This window comes from Mobula hypostoma, chromosome 3, assembly GCF_963921235.1.
Source record: "Mobula hypostoma chromosome 3, sMobHyp1.1, whole genome shotgun sequence".
NCBI classification, from domain to species: Eukaryota; Metazoa; Chordata; class Chondrichthyes; order Myliobatiformes; family Myliobatidae; genus Mobula; species Mobula hypostoma.
This window is the reverse complement of record NC_086099.1, coordinates 106,308,388-106,336,314: the sequence shown is the minus strand read 5'-3', so window position 1 is coordinate 106,336,314 and position 27,927 is coordinate 106,308,388. Positions and strand designations below refer to the sequence as shown.

At 38.0% G+C, this 27,927-nt stretch overlaps 1 protein-coding gene across 2 annotated transcripts in view; it reads left to right on the top strand.

Annotated features, from left to right (window-relative positions):
• The window catches only part of LOC134344183 (inactive ubiquitin carboxyl-terminal hydrolase 53-like), a 150,150-nt gene extending 123,301 nt beyond the window's left edge, over positions 1–26,849 (top strand). Inside the window, exons 14-16 of one of the 2 annotated variants that reach the window (XM_063043561.1) lie at positions 8,772–8,835; positions 8,968–9,960; positions 24,361–26,849. In XM_063043561.1, the coding sequence (XP_062899631.1) occupies positions 8,772–8,835; positions 8,968–9,949 (1,046 nt within the window). In that variant the 3' untranslated portion in view covers positions 9,950–9,960; positions 24,361–26,849. Of the gene's footprint in view, positions 1–8,771; positions 8,836–8,967; positions 9,961–24,345 lie in introns of both variants that reach the window. The other variant, XM_063043560.1, reaches the window with a different exon arrangement.
• Positions 26,850–27,927: the final 1,078 nt, after the last annotated feature.

Genomic DNA, 27,927 nt, shown 5'->3' with positions numbered 1-27,927 from the left:
CTACTTTATAGAGGCTGTGTATTTATCATATCATTCCTGCTTTTACTATATGTTAATGTTATTTTAGGTTTTATGTGTTATTTGGTGTGATTTGGTAGGTTATTTTTTGGGTCTGGGAATGCTCAAGAATTTTTCCCATATAAATTAATGATAATTGCTTCTTCGCTTTATGCCATTTCGGCTTACGAATGGTTTCATAGGAACGCTCTATCTTAGCGGGGGAAATACGGGACAAGGGTGGTCCCATATGGGACAAACCAATTTAGCCCAATATGCAGGATGTCCCGGCTAATACGGGACAGTTGGCAACCCTATGTTCAAGTTCAACAGTGCGTGACAGGGAATGAGGAAAGGTGCAGCTGACTCGTACTGTTTCATATCGCCAAATCATATCATTTCCTCGCGGCCCGGTAGCACATGTTTTCTGGGTGGTTGGGGACCACTGATTTATTATCATATAGAGAACCTGTGTGGCTATTTCTTTCCTTATCCAATTTGATTTCCTATCCTCCAGCACAATGAATTGTAAATCCTAATTTTTATCTTAAGTCATTCCACTGACTTGCTCAATCCAAGATTTGACCTTTTCAGAGGAGAGCTTTTTTTTACTGATCTTCAGGTATTTCTTCCTCTTCACTCAGATCTTCCTATTACAGACTTGATGTCACTGTGTTGAATTGGTTTGAAGAATGTATTGACCTCTAGTTTCAAATCTGAATATTTTTGAGAGCAATGATTGTCATTCTTTAGTCATATGAAATTCATGTATTGGAACTTTGGATTAGAACAGAAAAGTGCTGGAAACAATTGCCATCTCAGGTTGAAGACCCTTTATCAAAACAGAGAGGTGAGGAGGAAGGAAGAAAAGTTAGTTTTGAAGTTGTAGAGTAGGAGGAAAACAGGTGAGCAGGGCAAATGGAACATTTCTGATTGGTGGGGGAGGGATGGGGGAGGACAGGATTGCTATTGGAATAAGATGTTGATATAGCATTAAAGATGGTAGAGAAAACAAGCAAAGGGTTATGTGATGTAATTTAAGCTAGGCTTGCTATTTGAATAACATTTACGTGAATGTACAGTCCTTCAAGATAAAAGTAGTTTATCTAAAAAACTCAATTTATTGATATAGCTACAGTACCTTTATACAAATAATTAACAGTTTTAGTCATAAGGAACTGCAGACAAAGTTGATTTGCTGTTCTTTTGTACAAGTTTGTATCAGTAAGGGAGTTAGTTTCTCATTGCTGTTCTGAGATTTAAGTTTTCTTTTATGAATCAGCTTTATTATAGGCTCGTGATCTTTGAAGTGAAGAGTAGATATTGCTAAGAATGACCCACTTTTTAAAATGCACATCATACCTAAAAATTTTGACTCTTGCCAACATTCAGAGCTCTGAGCACCCATGTCTGTGCTGCTGCTATTGGTACAAGATGTTGGTGAGCAACGTTTTCAAGTTGAAGTTATTATACAGCATTTGTTTTTACCTTTTCAGCATGGGCTCTGTTGACTGCGGGCCTTTGACTGGATGCACCATGAGTAATCTTGTTATGTGGGGTTACCTAGTGGGGAATTTTCCTTTCCTCATGCTGGACCAGTGAATCAATCTAACAGGACTGATTGTTTGGTTAGTGATGAATGCATTGACAGAAATGTTTTGAATTTCAGCTTTTGCAGCCATTTTTACTTAACATTCAGAAAGATGCCTTGATCATGTGCATAAACATAGATGAAAGGATAGTCTTGCAAGTAACCAGAATGGGACTTCAGTTGATGTTGATCAAAAGTCTTTAACTTTGCAGCTTTGTGTGCTTAAAATTCAGACCTTAACCAACTTTCACCCTGCACTGCATTGACTCATTGTCACTGCTAGATTTCACAACTTTGTTGCTTGGTGTCCTTTCATTATTTAGCTTTTTCAAATTTGACCTGTGCAATTCTTATTCCCACTGGTCAATAGTTTTTGTGCCACCAACATTTTAATCTCTTTCAATCTCATCCAACTTTTGGAAATAAATTTTATTTTCAGTTGTTCAAAATAGTAATGGCAAATTAAATAAAATTGATTTTGGCATAATTAAACATCATTAATCAATGAATGTCAGATTAGTTTCTTCCTTTCCTCTGTTTTGCTCTGTATATTTTTTATGTATTTCTTGTAATATTTAGTATTTTTATGTATTACACTACTGTTGTTTCAAAACAGCAAATTTCATGATATTTGTTCGTGATAATAAACCTGTTTCTGATTTATAGTACTATCATAGAAATGATGCTGTTTACTGACAACTTGAAGCAGCACCCCACAGTAGAGTACTTCAAATTCTAAGTCTTGGTGTGAGGTAAAATTCATATAGAAAGTATACATTTTAGTAACTAAGTTGATCTTATCAACACTATGTTTTAAATTATTGATCTGTGCCCAGATCCTTGTTGAAGTATCTTTAGTAAGATAGCAATTTTCATAAATTGCCTTCTATTACATGTAACATGTACTTCTCATACACATACTTTTTTACTATAGTCATTGTAGTTTTTGGGGGACTGCATAGAATCAATACTGTACTGTTGAGATCATCCTGTGCCTGGAACATTGTGAGAAATGTGATAAGTCTTGTTGCAGCTGTGCTTGTATACTCAACACTGCCATGCAAATGGATCCTAGTATGGAAGGCTGTATTAAACAATTGCTATGTTCCCATGTCCAGATTGATAAATCCATTTTGTTTTCATGAGTTCAAGTTTATTGTCTTCTGACTACACATATACAATCAAACGAAACAACATTCTTCTAGATCATAGTGCACATATATCACATTCAGCGCTTACACCATAAATAAGTGACTAAAATATAATTCAAAATGTAGTGTGCAGCTCAGGTAAACAGTGGACAGCTTACTGGCCTAGTGACGAGACCTTGCTGGTGGTAGGGTATTCATTAGTCTCACAGTCTGAGGGAAGAAGCTGTTACCCAGACTGACAGTCCTAGTCCTGCTGCATCTGTACCTCTTTTCTGATGGTAGTGGCTCAAAGAGATTGTGGGATTGGTGGTAGGGATCTTCAACAATGCTTTAAGCCCTTTATCTGTAACGCTTCAGGTAAATGTCACAAACAGTAGGGAGGAAGACCCTGGTGATCCTCTTAGCAGTTTTTGCTGACCTCTGTAGGGTCTTGTGGTCTGATGTTTTGCGGTTTCCATTGCACGTGATGCAGCCAGACTCTTGATGGTGCTCCTGTAGAAAGTTGTTAGAATGGAGACAGGAAGCCTTGCATGTCTCAGTCTCCAGAAAGTGTAGATGCTGCTGTGCCTTCTTGACTAGTGAGGAAGTATTGTAAGTCCAGGTTGCATCTCCCATTATGTGCATACCAAGGAACTTGTGCTTTTCACTCACTCCATGGCAGAGCCATTGGTCTGCAATGAAGAATGGTTGACCTGTGCCTTCCTGAATTCCACAGTCATCCCTTTTGTCCATGTTGAAATGCAGTTTGTTGTTTTTGCACCAACTGACAATCCTCTCACCTCCTCTGTATGCAGACTTATCATTGTTGCTGATGAGGTTAATCATCAGCCACCTTGGTGATGCAGTTTAAGCTGACTCTAGCAATGTGGGCATGACTCAGCAACATGAACAGCAGTGGACAGAGCACTTAGCCCTGAGGAGCACCAGTGCTCAATGTGATAGAGCTCAATGCCTCTGCCAACTCGGACTGACTGGAGTGTTTCCGTTAAGAAGTCCAAGATTTATTTACAGAGAGGGGCTTTGAGCCCCACTGAGGATAGTTTACTCACCAGCCTGTGAAGGATGATCATTTTTAAACACCAAGCTGGTCAAAGAGCAACATCCTGGCATATGAGGCTTCATTTTCTAGGTGAGACAAGACTGAGTGGAGGACCAAAGGCTATGTCATCATCAGTGAACCAGTTTGAGCAATCGACGAACTGGAAGATGGTATTTTATATGATCCATTACCATCTTCTCAAAGCACTTCATGATTGTTGAACTCAGTGCCACTGGATGATATAATTTAGGCCAATTCTTGTTGCTCTCTTGGGCACCAGAATGATGGAGGCTGCCTTGAAGCCTACAGGACAGTGAATTGTTTCAGAGAGAAATTAAAGATAATTTCATTTTGTTTGCAGTTACTTGCTAATATTTTGTTTGTTATTAAGATTTGGTTATCATACCAAATTTACTGCAAAATTGATATTAAGTCCAGGATATCAGATTGACAAATATGTGGATCAGTATTAGAAAAATAAGTGATTGATGGTTTTCCAATTTACGTGTCCACACCCACTATCACTTTTCCAGTCACTAAAGGTGTGCTAAATATTTAACATTGCACATCCTCCCAGTACATTTTCTTTAAAATATTGCAATAAGAATTTGTATTTTTAAACTGATGTCTTTGAATCCTGCCAGTTTAAGAGAAGACAATGGATTTTATATAGGCACATTATAATGTATTATAAATTAAATGTTTAGAAGGATTAATAAAGTACTTTAATGAGGCAGATATAGAAATGGGTAATAAAATGTGCTGGAACTGCAGAAGGATATTGCCTTGGATCCCTTGTGTGCTCGTCTTTTGGATCAGTCTTCCATGTCAAAGGGCTTACATCAACTACAATGTCCATGTCAATATCAGTTTGGACAGGATCACACACCAATAAATCCATGCTGACTATCCCTACCTTCCCAAGTTCTCTACCATTTCACGTTTGACTCCTCGATCTGGCAACTTGTCTATAACCAGTAAAGATTTAAAAATCTCTTGTCAGGGCCCCAGCAACCACATTAGGCCCATAGCATTTATACACCTCTTTGCCTATTAGAACATATAATAATCCTCTTTTATGTTGACGTGCTGTAAAATATCCCATCCCGTTATCATCCCTGGAATTTGTAACTATAATGTCTTCCTCCCTTAACTGAATACATTCAACATCTCACTCGCGTCCTCTTACGCACACACTGATTGCCTCTTTCATTCTAAGTAGGGTTTTGTTCTTTATTTGGTTATCCGTGTGCTCATATGATACTTATAAAATGAGATCTTCCTTAATATTATCTGCAGTAAACTTATCTTATGCCCCCATTTGCCTTCCCAATTTCTTTTAAATAATAATCCTTTTACTCCACCTCACCTGGTTTGTCTTTACCCCACCCTCCGATGAAAATGCCCTACATGTGTATGTAAATATGCAATAGGCATTCTTGTTTTTGTTCAGCAAAGTCATGATGTCCCTCGACTTGTCTTCCTTGCCTTTTCCCTTACACATATGTGTTGGCCTTGAACTCTCCCTGTTTGGCTTAAAATGACTTTTTATTGTTGGATTTAGATTTACTAGTAAGCAGTTGGGCATAGTGTTTTGCCAGGTCTTAGTGTCTTGAAATTGGTGTTCCCCTAATTCAAGACCTTAATTTTCAGACTACTTTTATCTTTCTTCTAACTACCTTGAAAATCAATCTATCCCCAGATAGTTTACTCGTGGACACTTTGACTTCTTGCATGGTTTCATTCCCTAAAATTGAGCCCTGTAGTGCATCTCCTCTAGCAAGACTAACAACAGAGCTAGTTCAAAAAGTTCTCATGAATGCATTTTTGAAAAACTGCACCTCTTCCACGCTACCCAAGGCAATTCCAGTTAATATGGAGGAAGTTGACATTCACTCTGTAAGAATCCCATTCCTGTTGTACCTCTGTGCTTTGCTTGCACATCTTCTCTGCTGCTGATTTGGCAAGCATTTGATAAAGTGATTATCCATTTTGTTCTAAGCTCTATATATATGGCCTTGAATAAAGAGTCGTCATGAACATCCATCCTTAGCAATGGGGTGACAGTCTTCTTAATCAATACTGTAAAGCCCTTACTTTGCTTCCTCACCTATCAAATACCTGAAGCTTCTCTATTCTGGAATGTTGAGTTGCCAGTCCTGCCCTTCCACCCACCACATCTTTGTGCTATCAATGATATACTTAGTGGCCACTTTATTAACTACATTTTGTACACCTTGTTGATCCAAATATTTAATCAGCCAATAATGTGGCTGCAACTCAATACTTAAAAGTATGCAGGCATGCTCAAGAGGTTCACTTTTTGTTCAGACCAAACATTGGAATGAGGAAGAAATATGATCTAAGTGACTTTGATTGTAGAATGATTGTTGGTGGCAGACGGGGTGGTTTGAGTATCTCAGAAGCTGCTGATCTCATGGGATTTTCACTCATAACAGTTTCTAGACTTTATAGACAGTAGTGCTAAAAACAAAAAAAAAATGCAGTGAGTAACAGTTCTGTGGGCGAAAACATCCTTTCAATTAGAGAGGTCAGAATAGAATGGTCCGAATGGTTCAAGCTGACAGGAAGGTGACAGTACCTTAAATGACCGCGTGTTGCAACAGTGTTGTGCAGAAGAGTATAGTATTTCTGAATGCACAACACATTAAACCTTGAAGTTGATGGGCTACAGCAGCAAAAGACTATGAATGTACACTCAGTGTCCACTTTATTAGGTACTGTATAGGTACCTAATAAAGTGGCCACAGTGTAGATTCCCATGTGTTAATCAATGGTCCCCATTCATCTGCCTCACCCACCATGATCCTTGCATTAAAACCTGTGTCTGCTCTGCTTCCTAAAATGATTTTTTTTTGTATTTTACTGTGTCTCTCTTCACCTGTAGATCTACTGTATGTCCTGCTCCCCTGCTAATTTTTCTGGACTTCTCTTGAAATAATGCTTTGGCATGCATCAAAGGTTGCTAAACTTGTGAAACCTTACAAAATGGCTATATATACAGTGCCTTAAAAATTATTAATCCCACATTCCTTTGTTCACATAAACGAGTATTACAGCTAGGATTTTGATCAATTTAACGGAGAATTTTTATTTGTTCCTTTTTTCACAGCAGAGCCCAAAAAAACAGAAAATTGTAAAGCATGAAAAACTAAAAATTCAAAAACTGAAATGTCAGCAGTTCAAAAATGTTGGTACTTAGTTGAACCACCTTTGCTTGGTACTTAGTTGAACCACCTTTCAGCAGCTATCATAGTCAGTAGTCTTTTCAGATAAGACTCCATTAGTTTTGCATAACATGATGGAGCAAGATTTACCTGTTTCCCCCTTGTAAAATTTCTCAAGCTGTGCCAGGTTTGTTGGGGAGCAGTGGTGGACAGCAGTCTTGAGGTCGACTGAGTGAAGGTCAGGACTCTGGGCAACTCGAGGATATCAATTTTCCTCATTTGAAGCCACTCCATGGTTGCTCTGGCGGTGTGCTTTGGTTGTTGTCTTGAAAAGTGAACTTCCTCCCCAGTGTAAGCTTTCTGGCAGAGGCTAGTAGGTTTTTAACCATGTTCTTTCTGTATTTAGCAGCATTTATCTCAGCAGATTTCCAGTCCCTGCTGCTCAAAAGCATCCCCATAGTTTGATGTTACCTCCACCATACTTTACAATAGGGATGGTGTTACCTGGCTGATGTGCAGTATTAGATTTCTGCTGCATGTACTGCTTAGTGTTGTGATCAAAAAAGTTGCGCTTTAGTCTCATCCAACCACAAGACCCTCTCCCACATCTTTAAAGTATCTTCTAAATGAAGCTTTGCTAAGTCATTACGGGAAAAGATGTGCTCTTTTTTTTAAGCTAGGGCTTCTTCCTTACCACTCTTCCATACATACCCTTTTTGTGCAAGGCTTTAGAGATTGTAAAGCCATGAACTTCATCTCCAGCTGCAATCACTAACTTCTCAGCTCACTCAAAGTGACTGTTGATGGCACAATAGCCTCTCTTACAAGTGCCATTCTTAGAGGGATGGCCTGACCTAGGACTCTGAGGTATGTTCAGTGCCTTTGAGATGAACTTGTACCCTTCCCCAGATTTGTGCTTCTCTATTATCATTTTCTTGACTTGTGGTGAAAGCTTTTGAAAATCTACTATACTGTTGGACCTTACACAGAGGAGTAATTATTCTTATGAATTCATTGAAAACAGGTGATCATCCAATTTTCTACATCAACAAATTGGATGAGTTGGGAAGATAATACTGTATATTGCACTGGAGGAAAGTTAGTGTAGTAATTACAAAGGGGATGAATACTTTTTCAGCCTCACAATTTTGGGTTTTAAGTTTTAGTAAATTGTTGACAAGTTTTGAAATTTTTCTTTTGATTTGACTTGATGCACACTGTTTTGTATATTAACTCAAAAATCCTACTTCAATGTATTTTAAATTTATAAAATGAGACAGCAAAATGTGAAAATAATTGTGGAGTTGAATATTTTTTCAAGGCTCTGTAATTGAAAAATGAAAGTCTAAAAAGTAATTGGATCAAAGTTGGAAAGTAAGGTGTTTCCCGAGGGAGACACAGGGAAAATATTTTAGGTAAAGACAACATCCAAACAAGCCCACTTGCAGCATGGGTTAAATAGACTAAAGAGTAATCTACTGAGGTAAATATTTATTTCCATCTGGAGTATGTCATTAATTGCTTAATTTCTGAGAAGAATTATTTATGTTTTTGTTTTAAAAATTGTCATCCATTCACACCACATTCAGCTATATACTATATAACATTGGTGAGCATATCTGTGAAGTGATGTACAACAATGTATTTCCTTCTATTATTTAAAAGGATTGTTATTGTTTATAAAATGTTTGCAAATGGATAATTGTAAGTTTTTCATCATGCTGCACCATATGAATGGTAAGCTATTTCAACTTGCAATAATGTTGTAAACTGACAAAGTAACCTTTGTCCCCTTTCACTTGTAGCCAATCTTCAAGAAAATGAGTACAAACCACGAGACAAGACTTTTCATAAACCTAATATACAAAGGTAACTAACTGGTTATTGCAGTAAATTTGTATAAAAGTTCTTTGCACTTTCAATAACCTGATTGTTTTGTCGTATTTGAGCATACTTGAGCAGAAATTCAATTTGATTTGTAACCTTCTTTTCATGTTTTAGATCACATTTTGATAAAAGCCAAGCTTCATCTTCACCTTCTTTTGAAAGAGCCAGAAAAGCTGCTTCCATCCCCTCGCAAAATCCTAGATTCCAGGAATCACCTGGAATAAACTTGCAGGACAACAAGCCTTATAAAGATAATGAATATCATCCACAAACACAACTGAAACAATCCTTCACAGACAAATCTGCTCCCAAATGTTCAGTGAACTCCAAAGTTGATGCTATGTCTGTGTTACCAGATCCTTGTGAATTTCCATCTGAAGACTTCAAGAAGGCTTCATTAGTTTCTAACAGAGAAAATTATAATTTGCAAGACACTGATTCCACTGTTCATGTGTTGTCTTCCAATTCTCAGCAAGTTGAGGTAAACACAGCAATATTACCTCCTGTTTCACTGGTACATTTACATCCAGTAGAAAGTATGTCTGAAAATTCTCTCTCCAATCAACGTATGCAGTCTGGAGGACTAAGTTCTCACCACTGTTTTGAAACAAAAGAGAATGTCCTGGAAACTGTGCATAACATAAGGTCCTCACCACCACCTCTACCTCCAAAGAAGTATAATCGGAGAATCCGATCTAATTTAGATAGCAATGCCTTAAATTTTAGGCAAGTAAATGTACTAAAGGAGCAGAAAGAGAATCCAGTTCTGTCTGAAGTGACTGCAAATGTAAAATCGAGGTTTATGGATGCTTCAGTTGTACCTCTGAATGAGGTGCCTCAAGCCATTATTCAAGAGCCAGCTTTGAGTCCTGCAGATATCTCTGATCATGAGTTCTTACATAATAGAGCTGCAAATTTGCCTGAAAAATCTGCAAAGCTTGAAGCAAATACTGCTTCAGTAGGATTAGCGAAGCCAGTTGCTCCGACGACTTATTTTTCTGTGGATGGTTGTATGACCGATACTTACAGAGTCAAATATCACGAGAGACCTAAACTCTACTTTGCGGACATGAAAGCTAATGAATCTGTGTGGTGATCCTTTTCAAGGTGAGTTGCTTGTGTACGACATGACTTGCTGAAAATTGTGCAGGAAATGTCAATGCTCATTTTCTTTCAGTTGACTCTCAAATTGCCATTTTCGTTGTTTATATAACTTGATTGTTATCCTTTCAAAAGGTGACTCCATCCCGATGATAATCTATTATTTCATTAAAGTGCGCCAAGACAGTATAAACTTTACAAAATCGATTAATTATGAATAAATGATCTTCAAGATGTATATTTCAAATATGGCAGTCAAGGTACAAGGAACTTCAAAGTTCAAAGTAAATTTATTGTACTTGTATGTCACCATATACAACCTTGAAATTCATGTTCTGCAGGCATACTCAATTAATCTATAGGATAATGCCCATAACAGAATCACCAGAAGGACCAACTTAGGCATTTAACCAGTGTGCAAAAAATACTGCGCAAATGCAAAAAGAAAGAAATAATAATAATAAATAAATGAACAATACTTGTTGAGCATGAAGTGAGTCCATTGATTGTGGAGACATTTCAGTGATGGGGTAAGTGAAGTTATCCCCCTTTGGTTCAAGAGCCTGATGGATGAAGGGTAGTAACTGTCTGAACCTGGTGGTACAAATCCTGAGATTCATGTATCTTCTTCCTGATGGCAGCAGTGAGAAAACAGCATGTCTGAGTGGTGGGGGCCTCTGATGCTGGATGTTACTTTCTTGAGACAGCATTTTATGTAGATGTGCTCAGTGGTGCGGGGGTGGGGGGTTATTGTTTACTCATGATGTACTGGGTCATATCCACTACTTTTTGTAGGATTTTCCATTCAAGGGCATTGGTGTTTCCAAACCAAGCTATAATGCAGCCAATCAAAATACTCACCACCACACATCTATAGAAGTTTGTTAAAGTTTCAGATGTTGTGCTGGAAGTAAAAGTGCTACCATGTTTTCTTTGTAATTGCACTTGCATGCTGGTCCTAGGACAGGTTCTCTGAAATAATAGCACTGAGGAATTTTAAATTTGCTGATCCTCTCCACCTCTGCTGTTCTGACAAGGACTGGCTCATAGACCTCTGGTTTCCTTCTCCTGAAGTCAATGATCACTCATTGGTCTTTCTGACCTCGAGTAAGAGGTTGTTATGGCACCAGTCAACCTGAATTTCAGTCTCTCCCCTAGACGTTGATTCATCAGCACCTTTGATAGGCTTACGACAGGGGTCCCCAACCTTTTTTGCACTGCGGACCGGTTTAATATTGACGATATTTTTGCGGATCAGCCGATGGGGGGGGGGGGGGGGGCAGGTGTTCAAGTTCAACAGTGCGTGACAGGGAATGAGGAAAGGTGCAGCTGACTCGTATCGTTTCATATCGCTATATCATATTGTTTCCATGTTGGGGACCACTGGCTTACGACAGTGGTGTCATAAGCAAACTTGAATATAGAAACTGAAGCAGTGCTTAGCTATGCAATCATAAGAGTAAAGTGAGTAGAGATGGGAGCTAAGCACACCGAAATGTGGTGCAACTGTGCTGTTGGAAATTGTGGAAGAGATGTTGTTGCCAATCCAAACTGACTGGTGTCTGCAAATGAAGAAATCGAGGATCTAATTGCACAAGGTGGTATTGAGGCCAAGTTCTTAGAGCTTATGGATTAGTTTTGAGGGGATGATGATATTAAATGCTGAACTGTAGCCGATGAAGACAATCCTGATGTATGCATCTTCGCTGTCCAGATGTTCCAGGCCAATGAAGTGGCATCTGCTGTAGACTTGTTGCTCTGGTAGGTAAATTGGAGTGGGTCTAAGGCACTTCTGAGGTAGGAGTTGATATGTTTCATCTCCAACCTCTCAAAGCACTTCATCGCTCTGGATGCAAGTGCTACTGGGCGATAGTCATTGTGACAGGTCATCATGCTTTTCATGAGCACTGGTATAATTGAACCCTGCTTGAAGAAGGTGGGTACCTCAATCTGCCAAATCAAGAGGATAAAGATCTCAGTGAATACTCCAGCTAGTTAATCAGTGCAGGTCTTTAGTATTTGGCCAGTTACCCCATCTGGGCCAGATGCTTTTCGTGGGTTCACCCTCCCCAAGGGTGCTCGTACATCGGCCTCAGAGACTGAAATCACAGGATCATCGGAGGCTGTGGGAGTCCCTGGTGTTTCCTCCCTGTTTTGTTGATCAAAGCAAGCATTGAAAGCATTGAGCTTGTCTGCGAGAGAGGCCCTATTGTCACTTGTTTTGATTGATTTAACTTTATAAGAGGTGATTATATTCAAGCTCTGCTACAACTGTCAAGCATCCTTCATTGATTCATGTTTAGCCACTTCCCCCCTGAAGTGGCTTTCCAGAGATAGTACCTGAACCTCTTCGAACATTCTTGGTCATCAGACTTAAATGTTCTAATGGGGATCTCAGTAGATTGCGGATCTCATGGTTCATCCTGGAGTTCTGATTGGGGAAGATTCTGAATACTTTGGTTACACACTCATCTACAACTGTTTTAATAAAGTCTGTGATAACTATGGTGTATTCATTCAGATCCAGAGATGAATCATGGCCTAGTCCACCAACTTGAAGCAATCCCATAGTTGCTTCTCTGCCCCCCCCTTTGTTGTGTGCACCTTCCAGGATTTTCAAAAGAATTGTGTATAAAAGTCATGATTTTATTATGGGAAATCTTTGGTACATTGAATGCGACAATCCCATACAAAGTCATAATGGGTTTTAAGGATCATCTCAAAGAAAAAGCAAGGAAGGATCTTGGAGTCCAGGCACTTTGAATCTTTTTTTTTAAAAAAGAGCTCACCTAGATGGTGACAAGCTAAAAACAGTAGACCCAAAGGTGAGGAAATAGATGTTGATGCTGGAGGAGTGAAATGTCCAGATGCAGCTTAGTGTACTGTGATCAGTTTGTCCCAGAGGTAATTAAGTGTTGACATGCCAGTCTTTGGACTCAAGGGTTTGATTTAGAGGAAGTAGTAAGCAAAGTTGATCTACAGTCCTTGGAATGTAAAAGGCTGAGGATAAGGCAGAATTTTGTTACACTTGTCAAGATTTGAAGAGAAAACAGCCACTATTATTTTGGGAGTAAAGGATTAGAGAGCAAAGTCTTGAAAATTGGGGTAAGACAGAAAATTACCATAAATTACAAAAAAAGAGTAAATAGTGCAAAAGGGGAATAGTGAGGTAGTGTTCATAGACATTCAGAAATCTGATTGCAGAGGAGAAAACGTTGTCAGTCTTCAGGTAGGAACCTGCCTACCTGCTGGTAGTAATGAGAATAAGGCTTGTTCCAAATGGTGATTTTCTTTAATGATGGATGCTACTTTGTTGAGCCACCACCGTTTGAAGATGTCCTTGATGGTGGGGAGGCATGTGCCCATGATGGAGCTGGCTGAGTGTATAACCCTCTGTGGTTCATGTGCATCAGAGCTTCCATACAATGTGGTGGTTGTCAGAATGCTCTGCATAGCACATCTCTAGAAATTTGCTAGAGTGTTTGACGACATACCAAATGTCCTCCAACTCCTGATGTATAGCCACTGATGTGACTTTCGTGATTGCATCGATATCTTCAGACCAGATGGATCCTCTGATTTGATGCCTAGGCACTTGAAGCTACTCAATTATCAACTGTTGACCCATCAGTGAGGACTGTTGTATGTTCTCTTGACTTCCCCTTCCAGAATCAGTTCATTGGACATGCTAATAATGAATGCAAGATTGTTCCAGCAACACCATTCAACCAGCCAATCTTTCTCACTTCTGTATGCCTCGTCACCATCTGAAATTTTACCAACATAGGCGAATTTACAGATGGCTTTACCACACTGTAGAGACAGCAGAACAGTAGGCTAAGCACACATCCTGTGTTGATTGTCAGCAAGAAGGAGATGTTATTACTGATCTGCTCTGACTCTGGTCTCCCAGTGAGGAAGTCAGAGATCCAGTTGCAGAGGGACGTTGTTAATTGGGGGTTGAGAATCGTGTAGAATGCTCAGTTATAATCAATGAGCTGCAAGTTGACATATGTATTGCTATTATCCAGATGGTCCAAAAGCCAAGTGGAAAACTACTGAGATTGCATCTGCTACAGATCTGTTGAATTGGAAGTCAAATTGCATTGGGTATGCTTGCCACAAACATTTGCCTTATGCTTGGATGTAGTCGACTTGTCTTGGAAGCCTGAAGCATCTAGACATGTCCTAACCAGAAGCAGCACAGTGAATAAATCTCCTTTCTTGAATTTTCCCAAGAAGTCTTCAGCAGATAAAACCCAGTCCCACCTGTAATGATTGTCAAAATTGGGAGAGAGTTCAAACAAATAAGATAACTAAAAATATTTTTAAATATGCAAATAATAAAAGGTTTTAAGCAAACCAAAAATTTAAAATAAATAAATTTGCTACCCCTTTCTATTCCACCTGCCCTAAAATCCCCATTGAAATCAGTGGACCTAAAGCAAGCCAATTTTACCAATGTAAATGCAATTTTTAATGTCTAGTATATTAAACAAAGTTCAAAACTTTGTATTTTATTATGTGTACCTAGAAATCCAGCCATTGAGAGCTGAGGTCAGTTCCAAATCACAAGACAGCTTTGGATAAAAAAAAAGCAATTTTATCAAAATCTGTCTTCTCACCTTGAGTGTATGCATACTCTTTCAATGTTGTTCTGAAGTCTTCTGTTTAAAAATGCTCAAGAGCTACTTTTGAGGTTGTCTGTTGTGTCTGGTGCTCTCAATGCGGCCCCTTTTACATTGATGGCACCCGACGTAAATTGGGGGACTGCTTTGTCAAGCACTTCAGCTCCAACTGCAAAAAGTGGAATTTCCCATTGGCCAACCATTTTAATTCCTATCCCCATTCCCATTCTAATATGTTGGTCAGTCCGTGACTTCCTCGTTTGCCATCGCTCTCGGGCGAGTAACAATACCTCATATTCCATCTAGGTAGTATCCAGTATGATAGCATGAACATTGATTTCTCCTGGTTTAAAAAAAATCTCTCTTCCCCCCGGCCCACCCCAGTTCCCACTCTGGCCTCTAACCACTTCTCTTCACCTGCCTATCACCTCCCCCTAGTGCCCGTCCAAATACCCTTTATGCCCTTTACCTTTCCCATCCACTTGGCTTCACCTATCACCTTCTAGCTAGTCCTCTTCCACCCCACCCCCCACTTTTATTCTGGCATCTTTCCCCTTTCCAACCCTCAGCCCAAAACGCCGATGATTCCTCCAGTATTTTGTATGTGTTGAGTTGATATTTTTGCCTGTAATTGACTGAATAGTGCATGTCCCAATATATCAGTCATTACAGAGGTAGAAAGGAAATCTGGCAATAGATTACATGCCTTTTGAAGACTGACTTTCAATTTGGAGTAAGTATATCTAGGAATTTTAAGTGTTTACAAATTAGTAGTACTATTTTGGTGCCAGTTATGGCAACCCAGAAGTTCATCACTCGCCTCTTCTGTGGTGGTACTAGCTGGAAAGGAGATTGAATAGGGTTCAATGTTGGTCAGCAAGTAAGGGGAAAAAATGTTGAACAGTCTGTTACTGGGAATTTAAAAGAACTCTTTTATTGAAGATGATAAATAGGAGATTTTTTACCATTAGTTAAGTGTGAAGAGGGTAAGGGTGTGGATGAAGATTTTGTCAGTATATTTTTAGCTAGGCACAGAAGCAGGTTATGTAATAGAAGGGGTAGTTAACTTCGTATTGAAAAGGTAAAAGGCCAGAAAATCAGCTTTTTTTTTGTAATTTATTTCTATTGAACTTCATCATCAAACAAACATTTCCATAAGATGTATTTCAGATACTGTACATATATATCATATATTTGTCTCAAATCTCCACATAATATTTATCTGAGGTATACACCTATAGAAAGGAGAGGAAAGAAAGAACAATTGAAAGAAGAAAACTATGTACAGAGTAGGGAGTGATTTTTTTTTACAAAATATTCATTGACTTGTGAGAATAAAATCAGGCCTATGAGGTGTTATGTAATTAAACCATTTTTCCCAGTATGAATCAAATTGTTCCAACTTATGATTAACAGATGCTGTTATCTTCTCTATTTTGTAAATGTCCATTGTAATTTCCATCCATACATTTGAAGTTGGGCTTTCCTGCGATAACCATTTCCTGGTAAGGGTCTTTTTACCGGCCACCAGCAGTACATTCATTAAATATTTATCTCTTTTCAACCATTCTTGAGGTATATACCCAAAATATATGGTCTTACTCTCTAAGGATATTTCACATTTAGAGATGTCTTGTAGGGCATTATGTATCCCACTCCAATAGTCTTTGATAATAGGGCATTCCCAGAAAATATGATAATGGTCTGCATTTTGATTTCCACAATTTCTCCAGCAAACAGTGGGGTTACTACTCCCATAATGGGATTTCTGAGAGGGTGTAATAAAACATCTTAACAAGTTTTTCCACCCGAGCTCCCTCCATTTCTGTGAACTGGTACACTTCCATTGATACCTCCATATTATTATCCAGTCTTCCTCAGATATTATTATCCCTCCTTCCTTCTCCCATTTTGTTTTAGTGTATGAAGTGGAATGTGTTTTAAGATTTGACAAACCCTTATACATGCTTGAAATTATTCTACTACTGTTGTCTGAATTATATGCTTTTCTAAATAGCTCTATCAGACATGTACTTGCCTTGGTTACATTTTTAACCATCCTATTAACATACTGTTGCATCTGCAAATAGTGGTAAAAGTCTTGTTTTTCTGATGTTTTTCTCTTTCAGCATTTCAAAACTGAACAGTGTTCCTTCTTTCATTATATTGCAAATAGCAATTATTCCTTTAGCTGTCCAGTCCGTAAATCTAGTATCCAGTTTATTCGGCGTAAAATCCGAGTCATATGCACACCATTTAAGAATTTTTTTTTAGATTATGAGAACACACAGTCCTCTTTTATTGTCATTTAGAAATGCATACATGCATTAAGAAATGATACAATGTTTCTCCGGAGTGATATCACAGAAAAGGAGACAGACCAAAGACTAACACTGACAAAACCACATAATTATAACAATAGTTACAGCAGTGCAAAGCAATACCATAATTTGGTAAAGAACAAACCATAGGCACAGTAAAAAAAAAAATAGGCTCAAAGTCGCGAGTCGATGGACTCCCGAGTCCCCGATAGCAGGCGGCAAAAGGGAGAAACTCCCTGCCATAAACCTCCAGGCACCATCAACTTGCTGATACCTTGGAAGCAGCCGACCACAGCCAACACTGAGTCCATCCGTCCGAAAACTCTGAGCTTCTGAGCAGCCTCTCCGATACAGCCTCCCGAGTGCTTTCGACCTCTCCCCGGCCACTGAAACACACAAAGCCGAGGATTTCGGGGCCTTCAGCTCCGGAGATTCCGGTTACCACACAGTAGCAACGGTAGCAAAGCAGTCATTTCAGAAGTTTTCCAGATGTTCTGCTGTGCTCTCACGTCCGTCTCCATCAAATCAGGATTGTGCACGGTCTCCTACTTGACAAATAACAGATACTCATCACCGAAATGGCCGCGCACGTTGTCGTCGTGCCGCCATCTTCTCCCCCCTCTAGTTTATAATGTCTCATTGTGTAGTTGCAATGCCTCTCTCTAGTTTATATTCTTTTATAATAGTTTTCCATATTTTAAGAGTCCATTTCACCCACGGGTTGCCAATATTATTTATTTAACTTTGTAGATTGTTATCAGCCAAAATTGCCTGTATGGGGATGGAAAGTGTCCTGTCCTCAATGTTTTTCCATTGAGCGTCATATGATGGGTTGCACCAGCATATCACGGCTCTCAACTGTGCTGCAAAATAATAATCTCTAAGAGAAGGTAGGCCCCATCTCCCCTTTTCCTTGGCTAATTGCAAAGTTTTGAGACGAACCCTAGGCCTTTTACCTTGCCATATATATCTTGATAGCATCTTGTTCCATTCATTGAATTGATTTTGGTTAATCTCTATTGGTAGGGTCTGAAAGAGATATAGTAGTCTGGGCAGTATATTCATTTTAATAGATTCAATCCTTGAACTGAGACCAAGAAAAGGAATTAGGTTCCATCTTGTTATATCTTCCTTAATTTTTTTATATATAGGCTGATAATTGCATTCTGATAATTTTGCCAAATCTTTTGGCTTAATGATGCCCAAGTATTTGACGGACTCTGTTTGCCATGCACAAAAATATCTACTTTCAATTTCTCTTGGTGGGCTATAGTTATATGAAAGTAGTTGGGTTTTATCTATGTTGATCTTGTATCCTGATAATTGGCCATATTGTTCAAAGGATTGCATCAATTTAGGTTAAGAGTGTGTTGGTTGCCCTAGACAGATCAAAATGTCATCTGCGTAACAGGTGTAATATGCTCTGTCCCTTTAATAGTAATTCCCCTGATATCTTCATTTTGTCTGATGTATTGAGCTAATGGTTCCAGATATAATGCGAAGAGTAGCGGTGACCATGCACAACCCTGTCTCGTGCCCCTTTCTAGGGTAAAACTATTAGATAAATGTCCATTGATTTTAATCCTGGCAGTAGGATTGTCATATAGTGCCTGTATAGTTTTAATAATTGTCATAGTAGACCAAATCTATGTAAAACTCTATAGAGAAAATTCCAATTAACTGAATGAAATGCCTTTTCAGCGTCCATGCTTATCACTATTGCTTCAATTTCATTTTTTATATGATCCATAATGTGAAGTGTCCTTCGTATATTGTCTTGTATTTGGCGTTGTTGTATAAAACCTGTCTGATCATTATGTATCAGTGTGGGTAGAAACTCTTCTAATCGTTTGGCCATGATGGAGGTAAGTATTCTATAATCCGCATTAAGAACAGATATTGGTCTAGATGACCCACATTCCATTTTATCCTTGCCTTCTTATGGTACAGCTGAGATTATCGCCTCCTTCCAGCTGGGTGGCATTTGTGCCTTTCTCAGGGCCCAGTTCAGGGTGGGGAGTAAAACAGGAATTAACTCACTTCTAAACTCTTTAACCCACTCTGCTGTATATCCATCTGATCCTGGTGACTTGCTAATTGCAGTTTTTAGTTCAGTTTCAATTATGTCAGCAGTCATTGTTCTATTTTGTTCTTTGCTTAAAGTAGGTAACTCTAAAGAATTCAGGAAGGTGTCAATTTGGGTTATGCTTCCCTCTGGAACTTTGGAATATAGAGTTTTGTAAAACATTTTAAAAGCTTCTTGATTTCACTTAGCTTATTTTTTATCACTTTCGTTCTTGGATCCCTAATTCTATGAATCGTATTTTCTGCTATCTTTTTTCAGTTTCCACGCCAGTATTTTCATAGATTTGGATCCACGTTCATAGTGTCTCTGTTTCAGACACATTAAATTTTTTCTAATTTCTTGTGTAGCCAAACTATTAATTTCATTACTGATTTTTAAATTTTCCTCTAGTGTATCCTGTGCCAAACTCAATTTTGTTTTTTTTTCCAAGTTCCTTCAGCTTATTTTGTAATTCCTCTAATGTTTTATTCCTTTTTTTCTTATATGAAGATATCGCTATAATTTTCCCTCTTAAGACAGCCTTCAGAGTATCCCATAGAAAACTCTCCATTATCATTAAATTCTAAGTAAAGACCAATTTATTTTTTAATTTGTTCCTTAAAATAGGGATCATTGAGTAGACTTGAATTTAGTTTCCAAATAGTATTCTTTGGTTGTAGGTCAAAATCAACAGATAAATATATAGGTGCATGGTCACTTGCATATATTGTCCCAATTCCACAGGTGATTATTTTGTCTTTACCTTTTCCAAATGTTATGAAATAGTCTATTCTTGTATATACGGAATGGGGGACAGAATAATGAATGTAATCCTTTCTGTCGGGGAAAAGGTCCCTCCATATATCAATTAGACCAACATCCTCAAAAAGAGTGTTAACTTTCTTATGTAAGGATTTTGTTTCATAAGTTTTTCTATTGGGAGAGTCTGACTTTGGTTGTAATTGTAAATTTAAGTCTCCCCCACATATCAAGAGACCTTCTGTTTCTGTTACCATAATATTAGTAATTTTCTGGAAGAAACTAATATCACTTCCTGGGGGTGCATATATATTCAATAAAATAACTGGATTTCCATCTATATTCTCCCTTACCAGAATATATTGGCCCTCCTTATCTCCCATTTTGAAAACTTTTTCAACATTTAGCTTGCTTGAGATGAGAATAGCAACTCCTTTTCTATGACCTGATTTATATGAGGAGAAAAACAAATTAATGAGGCCCATTCTCTTTAATTTTCCATGCTCATTATCACTTAAGTGAGTTTCCTGTAAATATATTACATGGACTTGTTCTGTTTTCATTTTTGATAGAATTTTACTGCACTTGACTGGATTCAACAGCCCATTGACATTAAAAGAAACGAATTTTACTTAATCCTTAGCCATGTGTATTTATCTGTTAGTATATCATTGAAATTGGCAGAATATAACTTAATCAATCTACTCCCTGAACAAATAAGAGCCAAGAAACGCGAATAATAAAAAAAAGGTAATGAAGGTGTGATTCCAAGGTTGGGGTCTCTAGATGACCCTGAGTTGAGCTAGAAGAAACGTCTAGCTGTAGGGGATAGCCCCTCCTACTTGTGAGTTGAGGGCCCCCGCTGCAGTACCTATAAAAGTAAGTAAAAACAATGTATGTCCATTACACAGAAATGATTTCCCTGTGTATTCCTCCGATGTATATTTTCTCATTTAGGTGGGGGAAAAGGGAATGAATGAATAAATTTTTAAAAATTGAGTAATATAAAATCCACATTGTAATAGGTATTTGTCAAGATATGTATATCACCGTCTATTTTTGCCTCCGTTTAGTTTATCAGCACTCTTAAAAGTTAGCCAAACCTTATGGCTCTTCTGGAGGAGGTGAGGGATGCCCTTGGAGAACTCAAGTCTCTTCCTAATATCCTTCTCTCGTCCTCTTCCCGTCCCCTGCTTTCTCGGTTCTCTTTCTATTTCCCAAGCAGATCGGGGTAACTGCTCAGCCAGACTTTCCCTTGGTTTGACCATGCTAATGTGCAGTCCTCCGTTCTTCATGTCTGTAGACATCTCTTCCACCGTCTGATATAGTCGTATCCCTTCTTGGTAAAATACCCTCAGTTTAGCAGGGTATGGGGTTTGGAATTTAATCTTTTCTTGCTTTAATTTTGCTTTGGAATATTCCTTCCATTTCTGTAGGACCGCCGGGGGGTAATCATGATCGAAGTATATTAACTTCCCGTTCCAAAAAAAAACCCTCTTCTTACCCCCAGGCCCTTCGTAGAATCTCCACCTTGCTCTTCAGTCGAAGGAATTTAAGTACTATTGAGCGCGGCTTACTTTCTCTGTTGTAACCTATTTCGGTTAATTGTTAAAAGTATGGTATTGCATCATTTCTTCTTATTCGACTACAGTTGTAAGAAAATGTTTGTGACCCCTTTGCGACCTGGTTTTCTGCATTAATTACTCATAAAATGTGGTCTGATCTTCATCTAAGTCGCAATAATAGATGAACACAATTTGTCTAAAATAATATCACACACGCACTGTACTACTTAGATAGATATACTTTATTAATCCCGAAGGAAATTTGGTTTTGTTACAGCTACACCAACCAAGAATAGAGCATAAATATAGCAATACAAAAACCACCAACAATCAAACAACAAGATGCAAACTATGCCAGATGGAAAATAAGTCCAGGACCAGTCTGTTGGCTCAGGATGTCTGACCCTCCACAGGAGGAGCTGCACGTTCGATGGCCACAGGCAGGAATGACCTCACGTGCCGCCAAGTGTTGTATCACGGTGGAATGTGGCCGAAGTCCAACAGTAAAAAGTTAAATATCCAGTCTGCAAACACGTTCCTTGATCGTAATATGCCTCGGATTGCACCATCTGTTGTTAGCCAGAACAGTAAGCATCCAATTCCTTTACGCTTACCGCTCTCAGTACACTTCCGGTCAGCCGGAACGGTATTACCCACCGAACTCCTCTTCTCCATAAGTCTCTGTTGTCTCGACCCGGTTCTCTTTCCTCGACTTTGTGATCCCCCTCTGCATCCTCTGTGTGTTTTCCTCCGGATTTCAACAGGGGTGTCCGCCGCTCTGCTCGCTAAATCGGCCGGCATTAGCTGGTTTCTGGAATACACAATGCGACCTTGCTTCTGTCCTGTGTGTCGAGATGTAACCATTTCCAGCACTAAAAAAGACCCAAATAAAACTCTGTCTACCAGCATGTTAGAGAGGGTGCAGCTTCGACGTGTTACAGTGAGAGGAAAAAAAAACAAAAAAAAAATGTAAATTAAAAAGTAAGAAGAAGAAAGTAAGAGTAGATCGGAACGGCTGTACCAGGCTGTATACAAGACCAACGCATGCACACTTCCCGTCATTACTGAGTACACCATTTAAACTGTCACAGTCTAAATTCAAGAAGTATGTGAACCTCTGCGATAATACTTCTACAAAAACTACTTGAAGTAGGGTGTTTCAATCAAAGAGATGAGATTGTAGGTGTGGGCCATAGAGGTACCCGGTCCTATAAAAAAAGACACTCAAAGTCATGTTACTGACAGAGCCTGCTCTTTTCAAGAAAGGTCTGTTTCTGTGCACCATGCCTTAGTCAGAACAACTTTCAGAGGACTGTAGAAGAATTGTGAAGACGCATGAAGCTGGAAATAGCTACAAAAGCATTTCTAAAGACCTGAGTGTTCAACCGTCCACAGTAAAATAAATTGTCTATAAATGAAGAAAATTCAGAGTGATGAATCTGTGGAATTCTTTGCCACAGGCAGCTACGGAGGCCAAGTCTATTTAAGGTAGAGGTTGTATGTATATTTAAGGTAGAGGTTGATAGATTCATGATTGGTGAAGGCATGAAGGGATATAGGGAAGAAGCCAGGAGATTGGGGCTGAGAGGAAAATTGGATCAGCCTAATGAAATGGTGGAGCAGACTTGATGGACTAAATGGCCTAATTCTGCTCCTATATCTTAAAGTCCTATGGTCTTCAGTGCTGTTGCTACTCTCCCTAGGAGTGGGTGTCCTAGCAAGATCACAAAGTGCAATACTGAAGAAGGTGAAAAAGCACTCAAGGGTAGCAGTGAAAAACCTGCAGAAATCTCTAGAACTTGCTAAAGTCTCTGTTCATGTGTCCACAATAAGAAAAACACTGACCAAGAACGGTGTTCATAGAATGTCACCAATGAGGAAACCACTGCTCTTCAAAAAAAAACGCATTGCTCCATGTCTCAAGATGCAAAAGACTACCTAGTTTTCCACAACACTTCTGGGACAATGTTCTGTGCACAGATGAGACAAAAGCTGAACTTTTTGGCAGAAATGCACACCACTACGTTTGGAGGAAAAAGGGCACTGCACACCAACACCAAAACCTCATCCCAACTGTGAAGCATGGTGGAAGGAGCATCAGGGCCTGGACTGCTTGTAATTGTTGAGGAAACAATGAATTTAAAATTGTATCAAGACATTTTACAGGAGAATGTCAAGATAGCGGTCCATCACCTGAAGCTTAATAGATGTTGGATGATGCAGCAAAACAATGATCTGAAAGACAAGAGAATGGTTTAAAAAGAAGAAAATTTGTGTTTTGAAATGGCCAAGTCAGAGTCCATATCTCAAACTAATTACGATGCTGTGGCATGACCTGAAGAGGGTTGTTCATGCAAGGTATCCCAGAATTGTTGATGAACTGAAACAGTTTTGTATGGAGGAATGTTCTAAAATTCCACCTCACCATTGTGCAAGTCCGATCAGGAGCTACAGGAAACACTTGGTGAGGTTACTGCTGCTAAAGGAGGTTCTACCAGTTATTAAATACAAAGGTTAATGTACTTTTCCAGCCTGGACTGTGATTAAGCAATGTGTCCAATAAGGGCATGAAGAGTACAATTGTTTGTGTGTTATTAGTTTAAGCTGAATGCTTTTGTCTATTGTTGTGTCTTAGATGAAGATCAGACTAATATTATATGAATAATTAATGTAGAAAACCAGGTAATTGCAAAGGGTTAACAACATTTTCTTGCAATCATAAATTATTTATGTTTCTGTCATTTAGCAGCAGTAGACTCTGTTCTGTAGAACAGAGTTTTATTGGGGATCTTCTGGGGCTAAGGCCTGGAAGCCATTACTTGTGTTGTATGGAATCTGCTCATTCTGCTATCAGAAACATAACTAAAGATCTATCATGAACTTTCTCTTAACTTTTTAAAAATCTGCAAGCAATTTAAAAATACCTGATGATCTTGAAGCGATATGTAATATCTGGGATTGGTAAATATATTAGTTAATAGGGTTAATTTAAATAAATGTTACTTGTATTATTATGTTTAAGCAATTTGATAAGCAATCTTTGCATTCTTCAGCTTTTTCTTTTTCAGCTTTTGGCTAGATGTTTCTCCCTCAAGTGCCATTGAAGTTAAGGCATCCTAATCGTATTCCTGAAAGCAATAAGTGAGATATGTAATCACTTAAATTATCATGGAACATGAATTTACTCACAAGTTAAGAGTGTTATAATTGATGGACAAGATGTACAAAACAAAGGACTTCAATCAAGATTATCATAAGAATACTAATTACAAATATTGTCTGGGAGAGATAAGCTATTATAGGCTATCCCCAGGTAATGAATACCTGACTTATTGACATGCTTACATCCAAACAAACTCCCATTCTATTAAATTCAGAAGTCCAATATATGTATAGTTTTTTTTTCTCTCTTCCACTTTTAGCACCTATTCTTTCTTAAGGTCTTGTGTGTAGTTGATGTGGATGTATGGTTCCAAATTAAGTAATTTTGTGCATTTTCTGACTTGTGAACAAAATCTATTTATGGATTCCTGTAAAAACAGAACAGTTCATACCCAAACTGTGTAAGTGTATGTATTTTCAGTGCTTCCCAGTTGTGCTGGTTCAAGTACTATGCATTGTGTTGTGGAATGTCAGTCAAAATTTGTATTCTTCACTTTTTATTGCTTAACTCTTTTTGTATTAACATTGGTGTAAAGTATCATTTTAACATTTCACATGAAACAAATTTTAGAAATAATATCAGTCCCAAAATATTAATTTAATTACTAATTTCACAGAACGAACCAAATAACGTTCACCTTGAGCAAAAATTCAGCAATATTAAACCAAGAAAATGAACAACTTTGTTTCAGATTAATATGTAAAAATCAAATCTAAATGAAAATAATTATGTAGAAATGAAAAATTTTATCTATAGCTTCAACACATATTAAGATGTGCCAAGCAGCTTTGCAGGAACACTACCAAACAAAATTTGGCATGCAAGCCAAAAGAGAAAGTTTGGTCAAAGACTTGGACTTTAAGGGATTGTCCTAAAGGGGGAAATGACCAGGAGGTATGTTTAAATATGGTAGCTGGATGCACCAATCACCAGTGGACCAGTTGGATTTGAGAATATTCACAAAATTCAAGTTGTAGAAGATGTTACTCAATTGTAAAACTGTTAGAAATTGTAAATAATGAAGACTATTTGAAAGCTAGGATGAAAATGCTAACATTGATTTTTATTAATGTTTTGAAATTAGAAAAAGTAGTTCTGATTAATTCAATTATATTCTCATGCTTTACAATAAAAATAGTTGTATAGTGTTTCCTCTCTGTATGTGGAAATTATTTCAATAATGATGGATTCCATACCAATGTCATTGTTATCAATAGATATTTTTTATTTTATGTGAGAGAGCAAATCATTCCAAGCCAACTAATACAAAATCCAATGAACTGTTTTTGAACCACAAGCTTAAAAACAGAACAGTACTTTTAAGCTGGGTAATTAGATAAGTATTTTTGTCCTGTCAATATGAACTTGCAAAATCCAGTTTTATTCATAATTATGAAATGAGTAACTACTGATTTTTATTAACAAATTTAACCAATATTACCAATTTGGGTATTTTGAATATTTTGAAAGTTATCTAGTGAAGGACTGAAGGTTGATTGTGTAGGTACCAGTGGATATAGAGGCCTTTCATCACATGAAGTTCTCCAACTATGAATGCTAATATTTTGTAAAGTTCTTTTAGAAAATAATTTTGTACATTGAGAAATTCTTTGTAGGTTGAGTTTTAAGGTACTGTTACTGACTTTTCTAAAATATTATTTTTATCTATGTAAATATTTTACAGACTAACTTTATCAAGTATTATTTTTTCAATGTATAAAGGATATTAAATGTACTCTTCCATTTTTCTGTTACTAAGCACACATTTATTGTATTCAAATTCCTTAAAGTGATTTTGAAAAAAAACATATTTTAATATTGGAGAAAGACTAACATTTGATACTATTATTTTCATATGTAAATTGTCAAAATAATCTTTTCCTGTGCCTTTTGAGTTTCTAAGTGTACTTGTGGGCAAAAATCTTTTTATGACTCCAATAAAAAGTAAAGATATTTGAATATATGAACAACCTTGAATATGGCTGTGTACTGAACTGTTAATTTAGTTTCAAAAGTGTCTTTGCACATTTGTATTTTAACAGTTTCATAATTTTGCACAAATACATTAAAAGAAAGCCTTAGACATTTTAGGATATTTGTGATAAAGCAATGTATATCCCAAATATACCTTAATTACTTGTTTGACTGTAAAAACACTGTTAAAGTAACTTGACTCCAGTAATTTGATACAACCTATGGAACAGTTAAATACAAAGTTAAACCAAAATGGGCATATGGGTAATGTGTGGCTCATACAATGTGTCTATTTATTTTTTCTATGTACAAATTGGGAATATTTGTAAAACTGATTTTTATTACTTGGATATATTGTGGAATGAATAAATGTCTGTTTGTACAGAATTGTTTCTGATTAAACTTAATTTTAATAGGTAATGAGCACAAAAGCCTGTGAACTTCATTTATTTAATGTAGTGATACACAAGCCAAACACAAACTTGAGATGGTTTTATGTCATAAACGGACTGCTTTCGTAAATACTCCTACCTTTCTTTCAAAAGTTTTTAAACAGCTGAACACATAAAAATAGTGATTGTGCATTGTAGAAAAGCTTCGCAAAAGGATTTACTATTTCACCGATAACCAGCTGAAGGCAGCTTTGAGTATTGTAGATTTTCGCAAATAAAACCAAGTGAGATATCTAATGTTTAATGAAATCCGTAGCACGTTTTATTGAACTCCAAAACCTAAGCACAAAAGTGCACTGAAAACACATTAGACCCTTCTCTTAATGTAAAACCACAACTCAGTGTTGGTGGCTGTGAATTATGAACTTTTCTCTCAATTATTTTACTCTAAACAGGCCCTCCCAGAATTCACTAAAACTGGCATTGTGAGCCATTTTAGAGCTCAGATGAGCTGCCCGGCTCCACTGTTCAATGGGTGGAGGAACCACAGGTGCCTCGGGCTGGTCCAAAGGTGCGTTGACACTCTCGTGGTCGTGTTGTGACACCAGCGGCATGGCAGTGGAATACTCCAAATCTTGGTAGGCCTGTTTAAGGCGATGTACTGAAATACATTCAGCTTTAGGAATCATCTATGATAAACGTCTTTTCTTCCAGTTCCACATTGCAAAACAGGCCATTGTAAGGGGTCCTAAGAGGATGTTGGTGTTCATCATGGTGGACAAAACCAAACAAGGAGGAATGTAGGTCAGCAGGAACCCAAGTGTGTTGTATTCCTCATTGATGATGGGAGGTAGGAATAGATGGAAAGAAATCGAATTTACTGAGGAGAGTGGAACACCGTTGAAAGGCCGGCCAGACAGTCATGGCAGCAGGAATGAATTCACCTGGCACTTGTAACAGTTGCCCGTATTGCAACTTGGCCATGAATGACTGCAGGTTCTCTGAGCCCCAGCAGAACCCATGGGAGGTGATTATTCCAACACTCATTGGTCAGGGAAGCCATCAGAGCAACCTTCAAGGAGCGGTGAAACCGCATTCATAGGCCA